General features: G+C 47.6%; 2 protein-coding genes across 2 annotated transcripts; both read right to left on the bottom strand.

Moving 5' to 3' along the window:
* Nucleotides 1-9,771: 9,771 nt before the first annotated feature.
* On the bottom strand, nt 9,772-10,818 carry LOC124656733 (BTB/POZ and MATH domain-containing protein 1-like). Its single transcript, XM_047195425.1, has one exon. It carries the CDS (start codon nt 10,816-10,818, stop codon nt 9,772-9,774), a length of 1,047 nt encoding a protein of 348 aa, XP_047051381.1.
* A 3,919-nt stretch (nt 10,819-14,737) lies between these two features.
* LOC124656731 (BTB/POZ and MATH domain-containing protein 1-like) lies at nt 14,738-15,838 on the bottom strand. Its single transcript, XM_047195424.1, has one exon. It carries the CDS (start codon nt 15,836-15,838, stop codon nt 14,738-14,740), a length of 1,101 nt encoding a protein of 366 aa, XP_047051380.1.
* Nucleotides 15,839-16,642: the final 804 nt, after the last annotated feature.

The following is a 16,642-nucleotide window of genomic DNA, read 5'->3' as shown; positions in this document are numbered from 1 at the left end:
AAACCCTAGCCTACAATCCATAGGCATTGACAAGTTGATACCTTGTCACCTTGGTCTTGGGGATGGCCGTCACGCCCATGGTGGGCATGGCGATCCGCTTGGTGACGATCTTGGTGAAGGACTTGGTCTTGTGGAGGACGCTCATGTGGACGAGCATGGCGATGTATTTCTCCACGCCTAGAGTTGGAGCGGGAGTCTTCATGACGAGCTTGTGGGCGATGAGGTCGATGATGGTATTCATGCCTTGAAGAGGAGCTTGAGGACGAAAGGCCACCATGAGAGTAATAGTCTTGTGGCGAGCTTGATGAAGAGGAAGTAGAGCGGTGTCGACGATGACGACCCAAGTTGGTGATGGCGCGCTCGAGGCTATCCATGCGCCGCTCCATGTTGGCATCATTGGCCGCCATTTGGCCATTCAAGTTGTCCGTAGCTTCACGAAGAAGAGCCAAGTCTTGGTTCACGGCGGAGAAGTTGTGAGCCACCTCATCGTATTGCTCATCGATGCGCGTCTCGAAGAGGGTGAGTTGCTCCTTGAACTCTTGTCGTTGCGTCCATAGGTTGTGTTGAGTAGCCAACCTCTCGGTGTTGCGGAGGATCTCTTCATCCCTATGTGGTATCTCCGTTCCTATCCATGATGGAAAGACAAGAACTATGTTGTGTATGTTAGTGGAAGGAGACTACCTCGCACTCTTACCAAGGTAAGATAGTATTGAGGCAATCCACCAAACCGAAAGCAAGATCAAGTGTATCGGGAACACACGCAAAACCACACGCAAAAGCTAGCAAATATGGTGTTAGGCGAGTGTTGTGGAAAGCCAAAAGACAAATCCAAGATCGAGTATGTTGTTAAAAGTGGGTGAGGTCCAAAAATCCAAATGTCAATGTGAAGATCACTATAAACACGGAAAAAGTTGTGGAACACACACACGAGATAAGCGGGGTTAGTGCAACCAAAAGTGAGCGGAAAAGTGTATGTATAAGTGCTCGGTGTCACACTAACACAAGGAGAGCCAAAGCTTCGGTTGCAAAGGAAGAGACAACAAGATTCACACGCGGCCTCTCTTCTCCTATCTCTCTTTGCTTAAAAGCTTTTTCTCTTTTGTATATGGTGGCACTTGCACTCGTTTGTATCTTTGGTGGCACGTGGACACTTTTGTATGTATGGGCGTATGGATGTATGGATGTATGGATGTATGGTGCTACTCGCACTCTTTTTGTGTTTTTGGGACTTTTTCACGCACTATGTTAGCGTTAGCCTCGCTTTTGCTATCTTGCCACACGAGTGTTTGCTTGGGTGCCTTACTCAACGCGACACACACACCTCACAATGCGGGGCCACGTGCAATGTCTCGCAACACTAGACAAGCAATGCTCGATGGGATAGATCGCAAAAGGAAGATGGGTTACAAGGTGAAAGCTGCAAGTTATACCTGCGATGATGGTGGTGGTGGTGGTGGTGGTGGTGGAGATCGCCGGAAGACGAGGTCGAAGGAGGGGCGTTGCTGCGCCCGGTCTGGGGCCCGGTTGGACCGGCTCCTGGACCGGCCTGGCCGGTTGCACGGCCGGTCGACCGGATTCTGGCTGGCCCGGCCGGTCCGTAGCCCGGTTGACCGGCTGCTCAACCGGATCGCGACGAGTTTCTCTCTCTTGTTCTTCCCCAAACCAAAACCAAATCGACCAAATCGAAGGGAAACGATGGAATTGGAGGCTAAAAGTTGGGGAAATAGTAGATCAAGCACAACAACACCAGATCCACGGACCAAAACCACTCAAAACGCAACCAAATCACAGATCGGTCAAGAGGCAATTTATGGCTATTTTTGGGGATTTTTTGGAAAATTTTCTAGAAAAACGAAATCGGGTGGGTGGGAGGTCAAATCCGCGGTAACCAAGAGCTGCTGATACCATATGATGAGGTCTAAGACCCCGTGTGTGGCCCGATCTCGCGGATTGACTTCGAAACCAAGAGGGGAGATGGGAAAACGCGAGGAACACGAAGAACACGACGAACACGAGGAACTCCGAGACTCACGCACGCACACCAACCCGATACACCCGATACTTACCCCCGTGGCTCGATGGACCACGCCAATAGAATCACCCGGAAGAGGCACGCGGCAGAATTCCCGTGAGAGATTGGTGTTGGAGAAAAGAGATTGGTGAGGGAGAGAGAGTAGCTTGTACTAGAATCTCACTCAACAATATCCAAATCAACAACAAGGATGGCCTTGATTACAGAGGGATGATACCCAAGGGAGACTAAGCTCAAAGGTAGGTTTGAGTTCAAAACAAGTCTAAAGAGCTAAAGGGGCGTCTGGGGTGCTTATATAGTCTTACAAGGCGTCACGGGCCGAAAAGGTACAAGTGAAACAAGTTCGGGCCGATTGGGCGACTTAAGTTGTGCGGGCCGGTCAGGAGGCCGGTCAGACCGGGCCTGGGACCGGGCAGGCCGGTCCAGACCGGGCCTGGGACCGGACGGCAACCGGACGAGGCTCCGAGTCCCCTGGATGGTGCCCGGATGGCACGAGCGCAAATCCCGGTTTGGACCGGGCGGCCCGGCGGAGGCCGGTCGGACCGGGCTATAGACCGGGTGACCCGGTTAGGAGTCCGGTCAGACCGGGTTCTGGACCGGCCGTCCATCTTCTCTTCCTTGCGCTCTTCGGGCGACTTCCGGTCCAGCTCCATGTCCATCTTCGCGTCCAGCTGCTCCTCTCCTCCTCTTGACCATGGTGTGTCCTCCTCTTTGTGCTCTTGATGCTCCTTGTACCTAATGACACATAACACGTCGGCATGAGGTAGCAATCCATCCAAAGGGGTACCAAGATCAAGGGTGGTGAGGAGCGAGTTCACCTCATCATGAAGAGCTTTAACTCGGGCTCGCGTCATTGGTCCACTTGGGGGACTTGTTGGTCTTGGTGTGGAGGTGACCGAAGGCCACCCCGCATCAGTGTTATCAGTCGAGCGCACCCATGTTTTTTATCTGACCGTTTGGTTTCGAGGAGCGCTTGAAGCCTCGTCGGTCGTTAATATCATGGAGCTTGTTTTTCTTTCCATGGTGTCGGCGGAGAAGGTCATGAAAGTCAAGATTGGTGGAAGAGCAATGGTGGTCGGATCTTGGTGGTGAGATGGAATTGGCTTGGTGTTCGGGCTTCACAACGACGGTATGGAAGTGGGGGCGACAACACGAGTGAAGTTCGAGTACTACCTTTCGGGGTGAAAACCCAAGGTCCGGCCTAATCGGTTGTACTCGGCAATGATCTTGTTGGAGGCATTGTTTTGAGAGCGGGGGCTATCTTCAGGGTGAAAACCTAAGATCTTTGATCGGGCGACGACGGTGTTAGAGCACTGTTCCCTTCTTGAAGGCGTCGTTTTTGGAGAGTCTGTATTTCAGGTGTTGTCTTGGCGGTGAATGTATTGTTGTTGTTAGGCCCGGGATACTGTAGCGGGACTTTTGTTTCTTAGTTTTCTTTTATTTTTTTTTGAGCTGTGTGCATCCGTAGTGCCATTAGGGTGGAGCGTTATTGCAGAGGCTGGGTGTAATTGGTATCTTTTGATATTAATATATTCTCTTTATCGAAAAATTGCATCCAGCAACGACAGTGCTCGCGTGTACATGCATGGTAGCAAGCGGAGCCTCGGGCGACGAGAGCCTTAGGCTGTGTTTGTTTGGGCCTACTGCTAGCTTTTGGAAGCTTTGGGGGTGCAGCGAGCCCAAACAAACACCACAAAGTGAAAAAGCGCTGGCAAAAAGCGCTGTGGCAAAATGCACTGGATAATCCGTCGCGAGCGAAAGCAGCCTGGGAGGTGCTTCCCGAGCTTCCCCCGCTTCCCGGGTTGAAAATGACCGAAATGTCCTCTGCACTTTCTACAAACTATGGAAAAACTGCCATCCCAATCCCAGTCCCGGCCGACACCCCCAACTCATTTCCCCCTCCTCGTTCTATTCCATGGCAGACAGTTAGGGTTAGCCACCGCCGCCGCCGCCGTCCCCCGCCCCCGCCGCCATCCAAGGCCTCCTCCCCGCGCCGTTTCCGCCCACGCCGCTTGCAAGCTCGTCTCCCCCGCCCCATTCGCGGCCTCCTACAGCTCGTGGGAGCGAGCAGCGGCGGCACGGCCGACCAGGAGGATGAGCACGCGGTGCAGGAGCTCCTCGTGCGCCGCCGTCTGCCCGTGTGCATCTCCGGCGAGTACTGATGGGACCCCACCGGTCGCGCCGCCGTTGCGCCGAATCGACGGCCTCATTCGCTAGCTCCGTCGCGCCGTCGTTGCTGTGATACCCGCCGAGCAGGGCACCTCCTCCTCCCCGCAGTGCCGCTCCTCTCCTCCAAAGGAATCGGGCCAGGACCTGCTCGAATCGGCGCCATCTTCATCCGCTCAGGACGTTGACCTTGATCTCGTCCCCGTCGGCCGCCGGATACAGGCGCCGCCGCCTCGCCATACCTCATCCGCTGCTGTTCCCATGTGCTTCTCCGGCAGGTTCTGCTCCAACCCCGTTGGAAGTGGAGCTCGCTGCTCGCCCCCATCCTCACCATCGGTAATGGTAGCTCGTCCCTGTCGTCCTCTGGTCCAGCCGTGTCTGCTGTGATCAAGCGTTCATCAGCCTGTACACATGTGTAATTGATGGATGTATTGTTGTTGGATGTACGCTTGGATTCAGATTTGATGTATATTAGCGAGCCTGTTAGGTGGATCTGTTGGATGTAAAGAACACTATAAAATTTTCCAATACAAAGCATATTTAAAATTATTTTAGCAATAAAGGGTAAATTGAGATAATTTGGTTATTAAAAGTGGTAATTTTTGTAGTAAAACAATTAGAAATAGTTAATTTGTTCCAAATCATATATGTAGGACATCTTCAGCATTCAAGGGCTTTTCAGACATTTTACTTATAAAACCAACAACACCAGTCATAAAAAGCACTCCTACCAAACATCAAATTTCTATTTCCAACAGCTGCTTCTCACAGCTGCTTTTTCACAGCCCACCAGCTATAGCTGCTTCTCAAAAGCTGCAGCCCAAACAAACAGACCCTTAGCCGGAAACGGAAGACGCGAGAGTCGCTTGTAGGAACGATCTCGCAATCGCATGGCTTGCCTTCGGCCATGATGAAGACCCGATATTGACAAACAGCGAGTCGGGAGGGGATGCTAATATGTCGAGAGAGTATCTAGTGCTACATAGCTACCAGTTTCCGCGCTGATCTGGACCGTCCAACTTAAGTGAAGGGATAGGATCAAACACAGCTGCAGTTCGTCACCTACCATGACACATATGCAATTTAGGGCCTCTATTTTCTCGAATTGTGGCATAAAATCCACCATCTTCTAATCTCTCTCTCCTGAAGAAATCTCCAGCCACAGGAACTGCATCCAAATTTATTAACTTGTTAACACTTCTCTTGAACTTTTGTTTCACTTACTGACCTCTACCGTTGAAGCTTTTTTAAATTTGAACCACCATATTTTGTTCAACCACAGGAGCACATATCAGATGGTTGCTAGTTGCCAAAACAAACAACGGTGCTAATCGTGGCTACGGAGTGCCCGGTTACCAGTTTGTCTTACAGAGTGCCCCCCTTAAAATGGAAAACTTTCCGAAAATAATAAGTGGTCCCATGCGGTGACAACGACCGGTATCCGGAAATAGAAACTCAGCCACGTTCAGCTTATGCAGGCCACCCACGCTTTCCCGAAATAGCAAAACTCCGCACTTATTTCCCCCGTTCCAGCTCGCACTTATTTTCCAAGGTGAGCTCATAAACAGATACAGCGTCCAACCCTGTTCTGTAAAATTAGTGGCGAGTGTAGAATAAAACACAAGAAAATGGTGTTTGTATTTCAAAACTCTATCCATTGATTAGTTGCAAAATTACATCTCACGGAGACAATGCATACCATAAACTTACATCCTCGTCCAATATACTGGATGTACAAAAATGATAAAAAAATACATCCAGTTGCAATAAATTACATCTAAAATTGGGTGAACAAATCTAGATATTCCATCATTCGGGATGTAAAAAAATAGGTAAAAATACATATAGTTGCAAAAAGTTACATATAGAATTTGAAGGCTATTACTATTGTTACATGCTCCCAAAATTTTGGATGTAGAAAATTGATCTTGGTGCATCCTTCCACAAATTCTATATGTATAAAATTACACTTGTTACATCATCCGTAATTCTGGATGTGGGAAGATTGGCTATCTATGCGGCACAGCAATTGGGAGTTCACACAGCTACTCGGGCGAAGCAAAAATCTCACCGTCGTGGAGGACATGGAGGTTCTCGTAGTGGAACGATGTAGCCGCCAGAACTTTCCCGCACGTCTGGGGCGCGAGCTACATCTCGTTCGCGCCGGCGTCGAGGTCCGCCCCGTTCGGTCCGGATGCGAGCTGCATCTCGCAGGCGCCGACATCGAGGTCTGCCCCGCACGGCCGGGATCGACATGGCCGCGCGAGCTGCATCTCGCAGGCGCCGGCGTCGAGGTCCGCCCCACACGGCCGTGACACGAGCTGCATCTCGCAGTCGCCAGCGTCGAGGTCCGCCCCACGCGGCCGTGACGCGAGCTGCATCTCGCCGGCGCCGGTGTCGAGGTCTGACCCGCGCGGCCGGGATCAACATGGAGGCGCGAGCTGCATCTCACCGGCGCCGGCGTCGAGGTCTGCCCCACCCCCGCAAGATCTCTTCTTCGCCGCCGCAACAGGAGGTAGCTCGCCGATGGCGAACGCCGCCGCCGTGCGACCTGCTCCTAGTAGTACTCGCGTCACTCTGCTTTGGCTGATTTCTTCCATGTAGTTTGTACCAGAGATTGGGAGAAAAAAGGAAAGTAGATAGAGATGGGGAGAGGAGGTCACGAGGCATGTGCCGCTGCGTTGTCTACTTGTCTGGTTTTCACCATGTGATGGCATCTGGGCAGGTGGAAGGAATCTCACGTGAATGTGTCCCGCACACGTATCTAGGTTGGTCCCTCATCGACTCGTGTCCGCGCATCTCCACACAAATCAGATCGGACGGTAGCCGCGAGTGAGCACTCCGTAACGCCACAGGGTGCGCAGGCAAGAATTAGATTTAGCGTTAGAAAATAGCAAGAACAAACGGAGAAAAGGAAATCTAGGAAGGCACTAAACGGACAGATTTTGTGCAGCGTGACAGGGTCAGCTCCCGACAAAACCGTGCGAAGAACCTTTGATGTTCGGCCGGCCGTGTCGCGTCAAGCTTCAGCTCCAACCAAGCTCGATTCGGGACGAATAGAATCTCGTGGCTTTGATTTGATTTACTCTTGTAGCCTAGTAGCTTCTAGCTTGATTTGGAGATGAATTAAATCGAGTCAGCAGAGAGAAACACCAGGGAAGGAACATGTGTAGCAATACAAAAAAGCAGATGGATCATTCTGCACATATGCTATAGTTGGTGGCAGAATAAATTATGACTGATCCTGTCCGCTGGCTAAGATCGAACGATTCAAATTGCAGGAATCGAGTAGCACGCGAAGACCTAGTAGTACTAGATATGTTCTCCTAATATGTCGTCTCCCCTCCTTTGTGATGAAAAATATAGGGATTGGAAGACAGGAAGAGTTTCACATGGAGATTCACGGGCTGCGACTCCTACGGAATAGAGGAGGAAAAGGCGGCCGCCGGGAAGGAGGAGGAAGAGGCGGCGGACGGGACGGGACGGGACGGAGGCGGAACAGGAGTGCGATAACGAACGAGGAGAGAACTGAGATGACGGCTAGGGCTGAGCGCCTATCCTCCGCCTTCAGCGGGAGCCAAGCGTCGCGGCTAGGGCTTAAGGCTCTTCCTTCCGAGCCGCTCCAAATGCGGCCCAATAAACGTGATGTTCCCTTTTCTTTCCGTTTTTCATTTCAGTTCAGATTTAATTTTTATTTTAAACTGAATAATGTTCAAATCTAAAAAAATAAAATTTGAAAAAAGTGTGTATATCAAAAAAAAAATCCTAAAATGTTCAAATTTCAAAAGTTTGGATTAGAAAATCTTGTTAAAAATGTTCAGATTTAAAATATATTTGAATCTAGAAAAAATCATATTTGAAAAATTCAAATGTGAAAAGGTTAAAAAATTTAAAATTTTCTATATTAAAATAATTGGATCAGAAAATATTCATATTAAAATATGTTCGAATCTAAAAAGGTTCGACTGGAAAATGTTTTAATTTTAGAAAGTTCAAATATGAAAAAAGTTTAGAAATTGAAAATGTTCATATTTTTTAAAAGTTTATAAAAAACTGACCGAATATAAGAAGAAAAATCCAAAAAAAATGAGAAAAACGAAAGAGAAATATAGCAGAATAGAAGAAAACCGAACCCTAAAAAGGAAGAAAACCAACTGCCATGTTAATGGGCCTGACCCAACCTACTCCGCCCTGAGCGTCAGATAGCGCCCGCATTGGGTGGAGAATAGGGTTTGCCGACACGAGGGAGCTGGGAGTGTCGTGAGCTTTGTTTCGGGCTGAGTGTTGGGCCAAAGTTAGAAACGGGCCTTGCAAATTAGAATTGCGCCTACAAACTACTTCGGCTCTAGCATTCACCCCTCTTGAAAAATATGGTAGCTATCCCTTAAAAAAATCGAGTGACTAATAATGGTGACTTTTGGATTTAAAAAAAGAAGAAGTACTAAGGACATGTATTCAAATAAGATATAGAATCGATTCGTAATCAAGATGAGAAGAGAAAAATCCACAATTAAACACACCACACTGGGATCAGAGTATCAGAGTGTCAGACAGGGGTACCTTAGATGATTATATGATGCCTCTTGCGTCAGAAATTCGTGTCACCAACTAATTTTTTTTTTTGAATTTTGTCACCGACTAGATTTTATTGGTAATGTGTAATTTTAGAAAAAACAAAGTTTAATTCTCATAGTGCATGCAAGTGTTCTTTCATAGGGCTGCACAAAAATCATATATTGAGAATGTAATCTCGTCTCCGTGTACAACGTAATTCTTCAGGCAAGTTTGGTAGTGTCGGAAGATACTCTTTCACTTTTTTACCGTGTTACAGTTTTGCCAAGACCGTGCATTATGCAAAAAGGCACGTTTGACGGCACCCATCATGGGTGGAGGGGAGGCTCCGGCACGGAACTACGCAGCCGGGACAGACAACTCGCATGAAAACTACAGTTTTACGGATGGTCAAAACCAAACAACTTTCAGGCTTTCCGCAGTTCTCTACTCGCTGCAGCTGCAGAATCCACAACATAACCAAACATACGGTAAAATAACACATTTGCATGGAGCCTATGGTGCGAGCCGGCAGTACATGAAACTGCTATGGCCGGCCGGGACTCGCTATCAACTGATGTACTAGTCTAGTGAGCAACACTAGTGCGGAGTCTCATGGTTAATGGAATCTTATGTTCCATCTCAAACATAAAAAAAGGTTGATGAAATTAAGAGTGTATACTTGACCTATCTTTTGTACTGCAATCATAGCAAACTATTCAACTTGCTGCTGTGGCTCGTACATTAATGAAACATGGCTATAGCATCTTCTAGTCCATGCAACAGCATTTTCACTCTATTTGCTGCCATTGCTCAGAATTAATGGACAAGATTACCGGAAAGATAGAGTGATCAAATAAAATGCTAAGACACAAACAGGAACCTAATGAAAAATTAAGAGACCACACATCCGGATACCACACAGCAGCATAAGTAATATTTCAGCAACTCCTAAGAACAGGATGATCACGATAGACATGCCCTTCTAAGTGGATTTGAATTCATCGATCCCACCATCATGCCTAACACAACTGGGTCTTTTTGTGACAATCAGGTTCCATGATGGTAGGTTTTTCATGTGCTTTCTTGATCCGACTCCGCAATTCAGCAAAGAGATTTGGAAAGCTCTGTACCAAATGGATGTATTCATCAGATAGTGCAACCATCTTAAAATTGTCAGCATCATCGAGGTACTCAAGGCACCTAGCTTTGAGTTTCGGGCAGACGTGGTCCTCCGCGAGCTCCAGCATCGAGATCACATTGTCCATGGTGATACCTTGAGCACACAACTTGTTCTCGCAGATCTTCATTAGCCTCTCTACCCCGTACCTATCGGCAGCTATAAGCAGGTGTTGGTATTCTGCAATGGTAAAACAAACACCTATCTTGCCAGCACTGGGCAGCGAGCCATGGTACAAGTAATGCAGCATCGACCTGAATGTAGAGGCCTCCATGTCTTGGATGGTGATAGAGGTCAGCTTGCCTTCAGCCATCGGGCCATAGAGCTCTGCTTTGAAGACGGGCGATCGGGCCGCAAGCACCAGGCGATGCGCCCTGAAGGTCTCCCCTGCGACGTCAAAGGAAACATCGGTGTATTCGGACATTATGGCGAGATCATGACCTAAATCCGGGAAAAGCTCCTCCTCCTCCAACGGTGAAGGACTCCAGTGCATGTCGACGGAACACAATAACTCGAAGTAGTTGTCCTTGTCCACCACGCAGTTGGCCTTGATATCGTCTCTCTCAGCTTCCAGAAAATAGTTTGCCATGAGCCCACGGACAGATACGCCCATTGTTGCCCGTGTCCCGACCGAAGGCGCCGGCGAGCCAGTCTTGTCGAGGAAAACCATGGACAGCTTGTTGGCTCCCATGATGCAGTTGAGACCGAACGTGACGCGGGTGCTCATCGGTACAGTATCGTAAAATGCAGTGCATTTGCGTCTGGCGACGGTGGTAGTTGAGCTCTTTCGTACACAACCATCTGGCAATGGGAACCTTACCCGGAAACGAAAGATGTGATTTTCTCTTGTCGGGACGATGTTGCAATCGAATGTCTCGCCTCCGGCCATGGTTAGCAGCTCGATCGATGGTTTGAGCTCTTTCGATTTGACCTGGGACCCCGCAGGCAGCTAGCGATTGGCGATTTGTGATAGATATGAGGCAGCGAGCGGATCTGTGGGAGGCTGCGGAGCGCCGTTATGAAGGCGGAAGATCCGGCTTGCGAGGAGTAGGATTGCAGTGCGGACTTGGTAGGTTCTTTCTGCTTTCCTTGTGAAGGCACGCGAACGTCTCTGGAATTAGAAAGGCGGGGGGTTGCTGCGTACGTGATGAGTTCTATTCGGAAACGGGACGCACAAGAACAGAGTTATGTTCGTATACTACTCCCAAGCAGATCCTGATTTTGATTCCTCTTTTACACCTAAAAAAATCATGGTGAATTAGGATCTGAACTCTAGACCTCCAGTCAGGCTACGTTTTTTTTTTGCGAATTCATAGAAAACGGCAAAGACAACGAGTTAATTTATTTTATCAAGCTCCCCGCCTTTCTCTGACCTTTCTCTCTACGCCGGCCGCAAGTTACCCTCTATAGCTCGTCACAACGACCATGACACACCCTGACAGCCACTGCCCACGATCACCGCTTCCAGGTAATATGAAAATCAAGAACACGATTTTAAATTGACACTTGCTTCATACAAAGGTTGTCCCACACGAAGATTTTGGACATATACCGAAACTCCCAATTTGAGGTCGCTGATCCAACTCTTCTAATAACTAGGCCTAGTTTTAGTTTATCCATGTCACCGTTACCTATACTAACATAAATAATTATTAAATTTGAGTTGAATCAATGCTTTTGATGGAAAGCTATGGGTATACGTCAGAAGGTCCGGTCAACGTAACAGGTTTTCGAATGAAAACCCAAGAGGAAGGGTAAAAACACATCCCTTTTAGTATATGATCCTCATAATTGTATATAATTTTGGATTATAGTGTAAATTCCAATAGATAATTTTCAAGTGGCACCTTTTCACAAACAAAAATCGGTCGCCTTTCATTTTCAGCTACCTCTAATATCACACATACAAGTCAATGATGCATCACGGCCATACATCCCCTCCCAGGCACCCCTCATCTCCTTCCCGTGAGCGACTGCTACACATCCATCCTTTGAAAATCGAAAAAATAGTGGGAGGGATTAGGGGTGCCAATTTTTCGAGATTTCAACGAAAACATCTATAAATATGAAGTGGGTGCAGCCAACGCGTGCGTCGCGTGTGACTTAGACTTTGCCTCTTGCCCGGAGAGGAGAGGAGAGAGTTTACTCCATCATCGATCAATCTCCGCTTCATCCTGCGTTTGGATCATGCATGGTGGCCCGGTAATTCACGATGCTTTATGTGTGCTTTGTTTGTTGAATCTATCTATCCATAAATCCACCTACATCTTCGTCCCTGTCTTTGTCTACTTAGATAAGTTTCTTTTCTGGCGCCAACAAGCGATCGAGTCCATTATACGGCGAGCTAGCTGCGCCGATCGGAGTTACTGCGCGGCGGCCGGAACGTGAGTGGAGGTTTGGATGGGCCGAAAAACCGTGGTGAGTGGTTTCTCTTTCTTGTTTTTTTTTTGACAGAAACTTGGCGCTTTATTGATTAATCAACATCATTACAAAGTTCTACCCGGATATACTCCAGAACAACATCAAAGGAAAGATTACAAACACACTGCCCACTACTCCGAGCTAGTTTATGCGCCACACCATTGATCTTGCATCTCACATGTTGGAACACACAGCTGTCGAACTCTGTAGCAAGACGTTTGATGTCGCCGACGAGACGACAGAGTCAACCTGAGAACGATCCCTCGTTTTAGACGAAACTTTCTGGATCACCGAAAGGCAGTCAGAGGCAAGAACAATGCAAAGGAAACCATTGTCTCGAGTGATCCAGCGCACTGCGTATAGCCAGTGCTTCAGCCAATTCAGGTGAAACCATACCGCTTGTCCCTTCATTGCACGTGAGCTTGACAGAACCTATGTGACCACGAACCACCGCACCCCATCCATAGCGGTTCTCATCCTTGAAAATTGCAGCATCCACATTCACACAAACCTTCCCGGCCGGTGGCGGACTCCAACGAGCTGATGAAGACCTTGTAGCCTTCGGGGTTTTGAAGTAGTGTTGCTGAATATTTTCTACATAAGTTGCTATTCTGCCAGCAATTCTTTTCGGAGATAAAATCTCAACACCATGTCGCGCGTCATTACGTGCCTCCCAAATATGTCAACACGTGACCGTCATGGTTGTGGCTTGAAGCTTCGAAGCTCTCTCAATAAACTGGAAGAGCTAAGATTTCATGCAGGAGAAGGAACCTTTGTCCAAACAGATCGGTGTAAATTCTTTCCCCGCTGACCACACAGCAGAAGCAAAAGGACAAAAGAGGAACAAATGCTCCACCGTTTCCGATCGTCCACAGAACACACAGTTGTCCTCCACTGGAATATGATGCCTCTGAAGCTGAACGCTAGTGGGTAGACAATCGTGCGCCAATCGCCATAGGACAATCTTCATCTTGTCTAGGCAAGTGATGGCCCAATTAGATTTCCACTCCTCCTGACGCGCCATATCGGAGCTATCACCACGCCCAGCTCCTCGTTTAGATAGAAAACGTTCAGTCCGGGGCAGCCGATACGCAGACCTGACCGTATACTGTTCAAGCTTTGTGTGCTCCCAAACGGCATAATCGTCTCCTCCCTGCTTGCTCACAGGTATATGTTGGATTACCTGTGCCATTGGCTCGTAGAAGCAGGTATATGTTTTCTCTTTCTTGTTGGAACCCGTATCTTGCCATGGGTATGTATTGATCCTTGTATTATCTACATAGTGGAGGCTGAATTTGGCGGGCATCAGAGTGGTGCTCCGGCGAGCGGCGCGACTCAGGTCAGGAAAAGGGTTGATCTCGCTCAAGGGCAGCGGTAGCGGCGCTGAAGGCGGGGTTCCGAGATTCGACGTGAAGATCTCTTGGTACCGATTGAACAAGGATGATACGATGTAGAGAAGAAAGTCAACATTTTGTAGGGGTAGTAAAAAAAGTTTCTGCATGTGGGGTGGGGGGGCTGCTCTTGAGGTTTAATTCAAATTGAGCTAATTTGAACTAAAATCCTAACATTTATCATGGATCTGAGGGAGTATTGTCTTTTTCAAAGACAGATATTGAACTGTGGGGTGGTCGGGCGGTTCTTGAGGTTTTAGGGTTGAGACGACGATGGTTGTAACCCCCGAAACCTGTAATGCCTGCGTGTTTTCCCTCTTTCACTTAATGCAATGATTTCTCAAAAAAAAAATACATATATTATATATTTTTTTTAACATGAGAAAAGGTGGAATATTGGAGGAAGAGTTGGTGCTAGATAAATTCGTCCTAGTTGCATTTGAATTTTAACTGACTTGTATCCGATAATAGGAGCTGACCAAGAAAATGTATTCCTGGTGTAGCTTTCATGCTTTCAACTTCTAGTTGGTGTGCTAGAAAATACTTGACAAACACTTATGTTGCAATTAATTGTATTTTTATTTGGTGTTAATATCTAGTTGGTGTGCTAGTCACTTTTTATGGTAATCTTTTCTATTTGTTTCGAGCAGTGACAGCAGCTTAGTAAAAATCGTTTTGCATGTCTTGTATATTTCTATAACCATCAACTACACTAAATTACTGTATTAACCAGAGCATGTTGGAACAATTTGCTATGCTTGCAGTGCGAAGGATAGCTCAAGTACATACCCTCATCACCTCATGTTAATCGACCCGTAGTGACTCTCAGTGGTTATATATGCTTTCATTGCCTGCCTGAGTATCCAACAGCGTACTAGCTGGAAGTTGCAATATTTTGCTTGCTTTCAGAACAAACATACCTCAGCTGCATCATATGCATGCCCTTGTAATAGATTTCGAATTGACCGACTATACATTTCTGCTATCACTACTCTGTCAATCCATTGTTTGACTATAACACAATCGGGCTTTCTTGTGAGCAGAAGTTTCCAACATACTCGGCTTTTCACGCACTATCTTGATTGCATTCCGCAGTTCATCCAAAAGATTCGGAAAGCTCTGCATCAAACTGATGTACTCACCAGATGTCGCAACCTTCATGAAATTCTCACCATCAGCAAGGAAATCAAAGCACCTAGCTTTGAGTTTGGTGCAGACATGGTCCTCCGCCAGCTCCAACATCGAGACCACATTGTCTATGGTGATACCATTACCAGACAGCTTGTGCTCACAGATCTTCTTTAGCCTCTCAATCCCGTACCTATCAGCAGCTATAAGCAGGTGCTGGTATTCTAGCATGCGGAAACAAACATTTGTCTTGCCAGCATCAGGGAGCGAGCCATGGTACAAGTAATGTAGCATAGATCTGAAGGTAGTGGGTTCCATCTCTTCAATGGTGATAGAGGCCATCTTGCTTTCAGCCATTGGGCCATAGAGCTCCGCTTTAAAGACGGGCGATCGGGCGGCGAGCACCACGCGATGCGCGCTGAAGGTCTCCCCAGCGACATCGAAGGAAACGTCGGTGTGTTCTTGGTTGTCCGACATAATGGCCAGATCATGACCTAAATCTGGGAGCTTCCCCTCCAACGGTGAAGCCGGAGGTGTCCACTCTATGTCGACGGAACACAACACGTCGAAGTTGTTGTCCTTGTCCACCATGCAGTTTGCCTTGATGTCGCCTCTCTCTGCTTTCAGAGAGTAACCTCTTACCATGAACCCACGGATAGACATGCCAAAGGTTTTCCCTATCCCCATCGAAGGTGCCGGTGAGCCAGTCTTGTCGAGCAAAACCATGTGTGTGGAGAGCTTGGCAGCGGCTTCCGGAACGGGGTATTGCGAAACATTAGTGAGGCTGAACTTGATGTGGGTGCTCATGGGTGCGGTGTGGTAGCCTGCTACGTATTTGCGTCCAGCAACCACGGTGGTTGAGCTAGATCGGAGACAATCATCTGGCGACGGGAGCCTCACCCGGAAACGGAAGATGTGACTGTCTCTTGTAGGAACGATGCGGCAATCTGATGACTCGCCTCCGCCCATGATTAACAGCTCAATGGTTTGACCTCGTTCGGTTTAACCCGGCAGCGATCGGCGATTTGTGATATGCGGCAGCCTTCGATTTGTGATCTGTTGCAAGCTGCGGCGCGCCGTTATGAAGGCGGAAGAGCCGGCTTGCGTCGATCGTCGAGTACGATTGCAGTGCGTCTAGCCGGCTAGCTAAGGTGTGTACTCGGTAGGTTCTTTCTCGTTTCCTTCTTAAGGCACGCGCACGTCTCGGTATTTAGATAGACAGGGGCGTTGCTGCGTGCTGAGTTCTATTCGGAAACGGGACGCAAAATAACAGAGTTGTGTTCCTCTTTTACTGAAAAAACACATTGTGACTTTGAATCTGAACTCTAGTCCTGACATGAGTACCAGAACATCAAAGACCAAGTTACCCGCAAAAAAAAAAAAAATTGTACATACTACTTTTGATTAAAAAAATTTAATATCCTGAAGTTATGAATTACATCTAGACTCTGCAAAAACGCAATACACATACACTATGGCACTACAAATGGACAGAACCTGAAAAAGGCTAAAAAAGTCACTTCAGTGATCTATTCCATGTAGTAGGACAAACAGTACCAAAACAACACTTGAATTCTAAATTCTCCAAAACGATGCCTCCAAGAAGGAAACAGTTGCCCAATCATAGATCATATGTTTTCTCCCTAGAGAAAGTTCACATTCTCAAAAAAATGCCTTCAACCATTGTCAAACACAACCAATTAAGGTCAGACCTTGGATTTTCATCCAGAAAGCTATGACTTTGAATTTTTCCTATACTGTTGACGCATACAA

This window comes from Lolium rigidum, chromosome 5 (genome assembly GCF_022539505.1).
Source record: "Lolium rigidum isolate FL_2022 chromosome 5, APGP_CSIRO_Lrig_0.1, whole genome shotgun sequence".
Taxonomy (NCBI): Eukaryota; Viridiplantae; Streptophyta; class Magnoliopsida; order Poales; family Poaceae; genus Lolium; species Lolium rigidum.
Note: the sequence above shows the minus strand (reverse complement) of the source record. Positions and strands in the feature narration are given on the sequence as shown.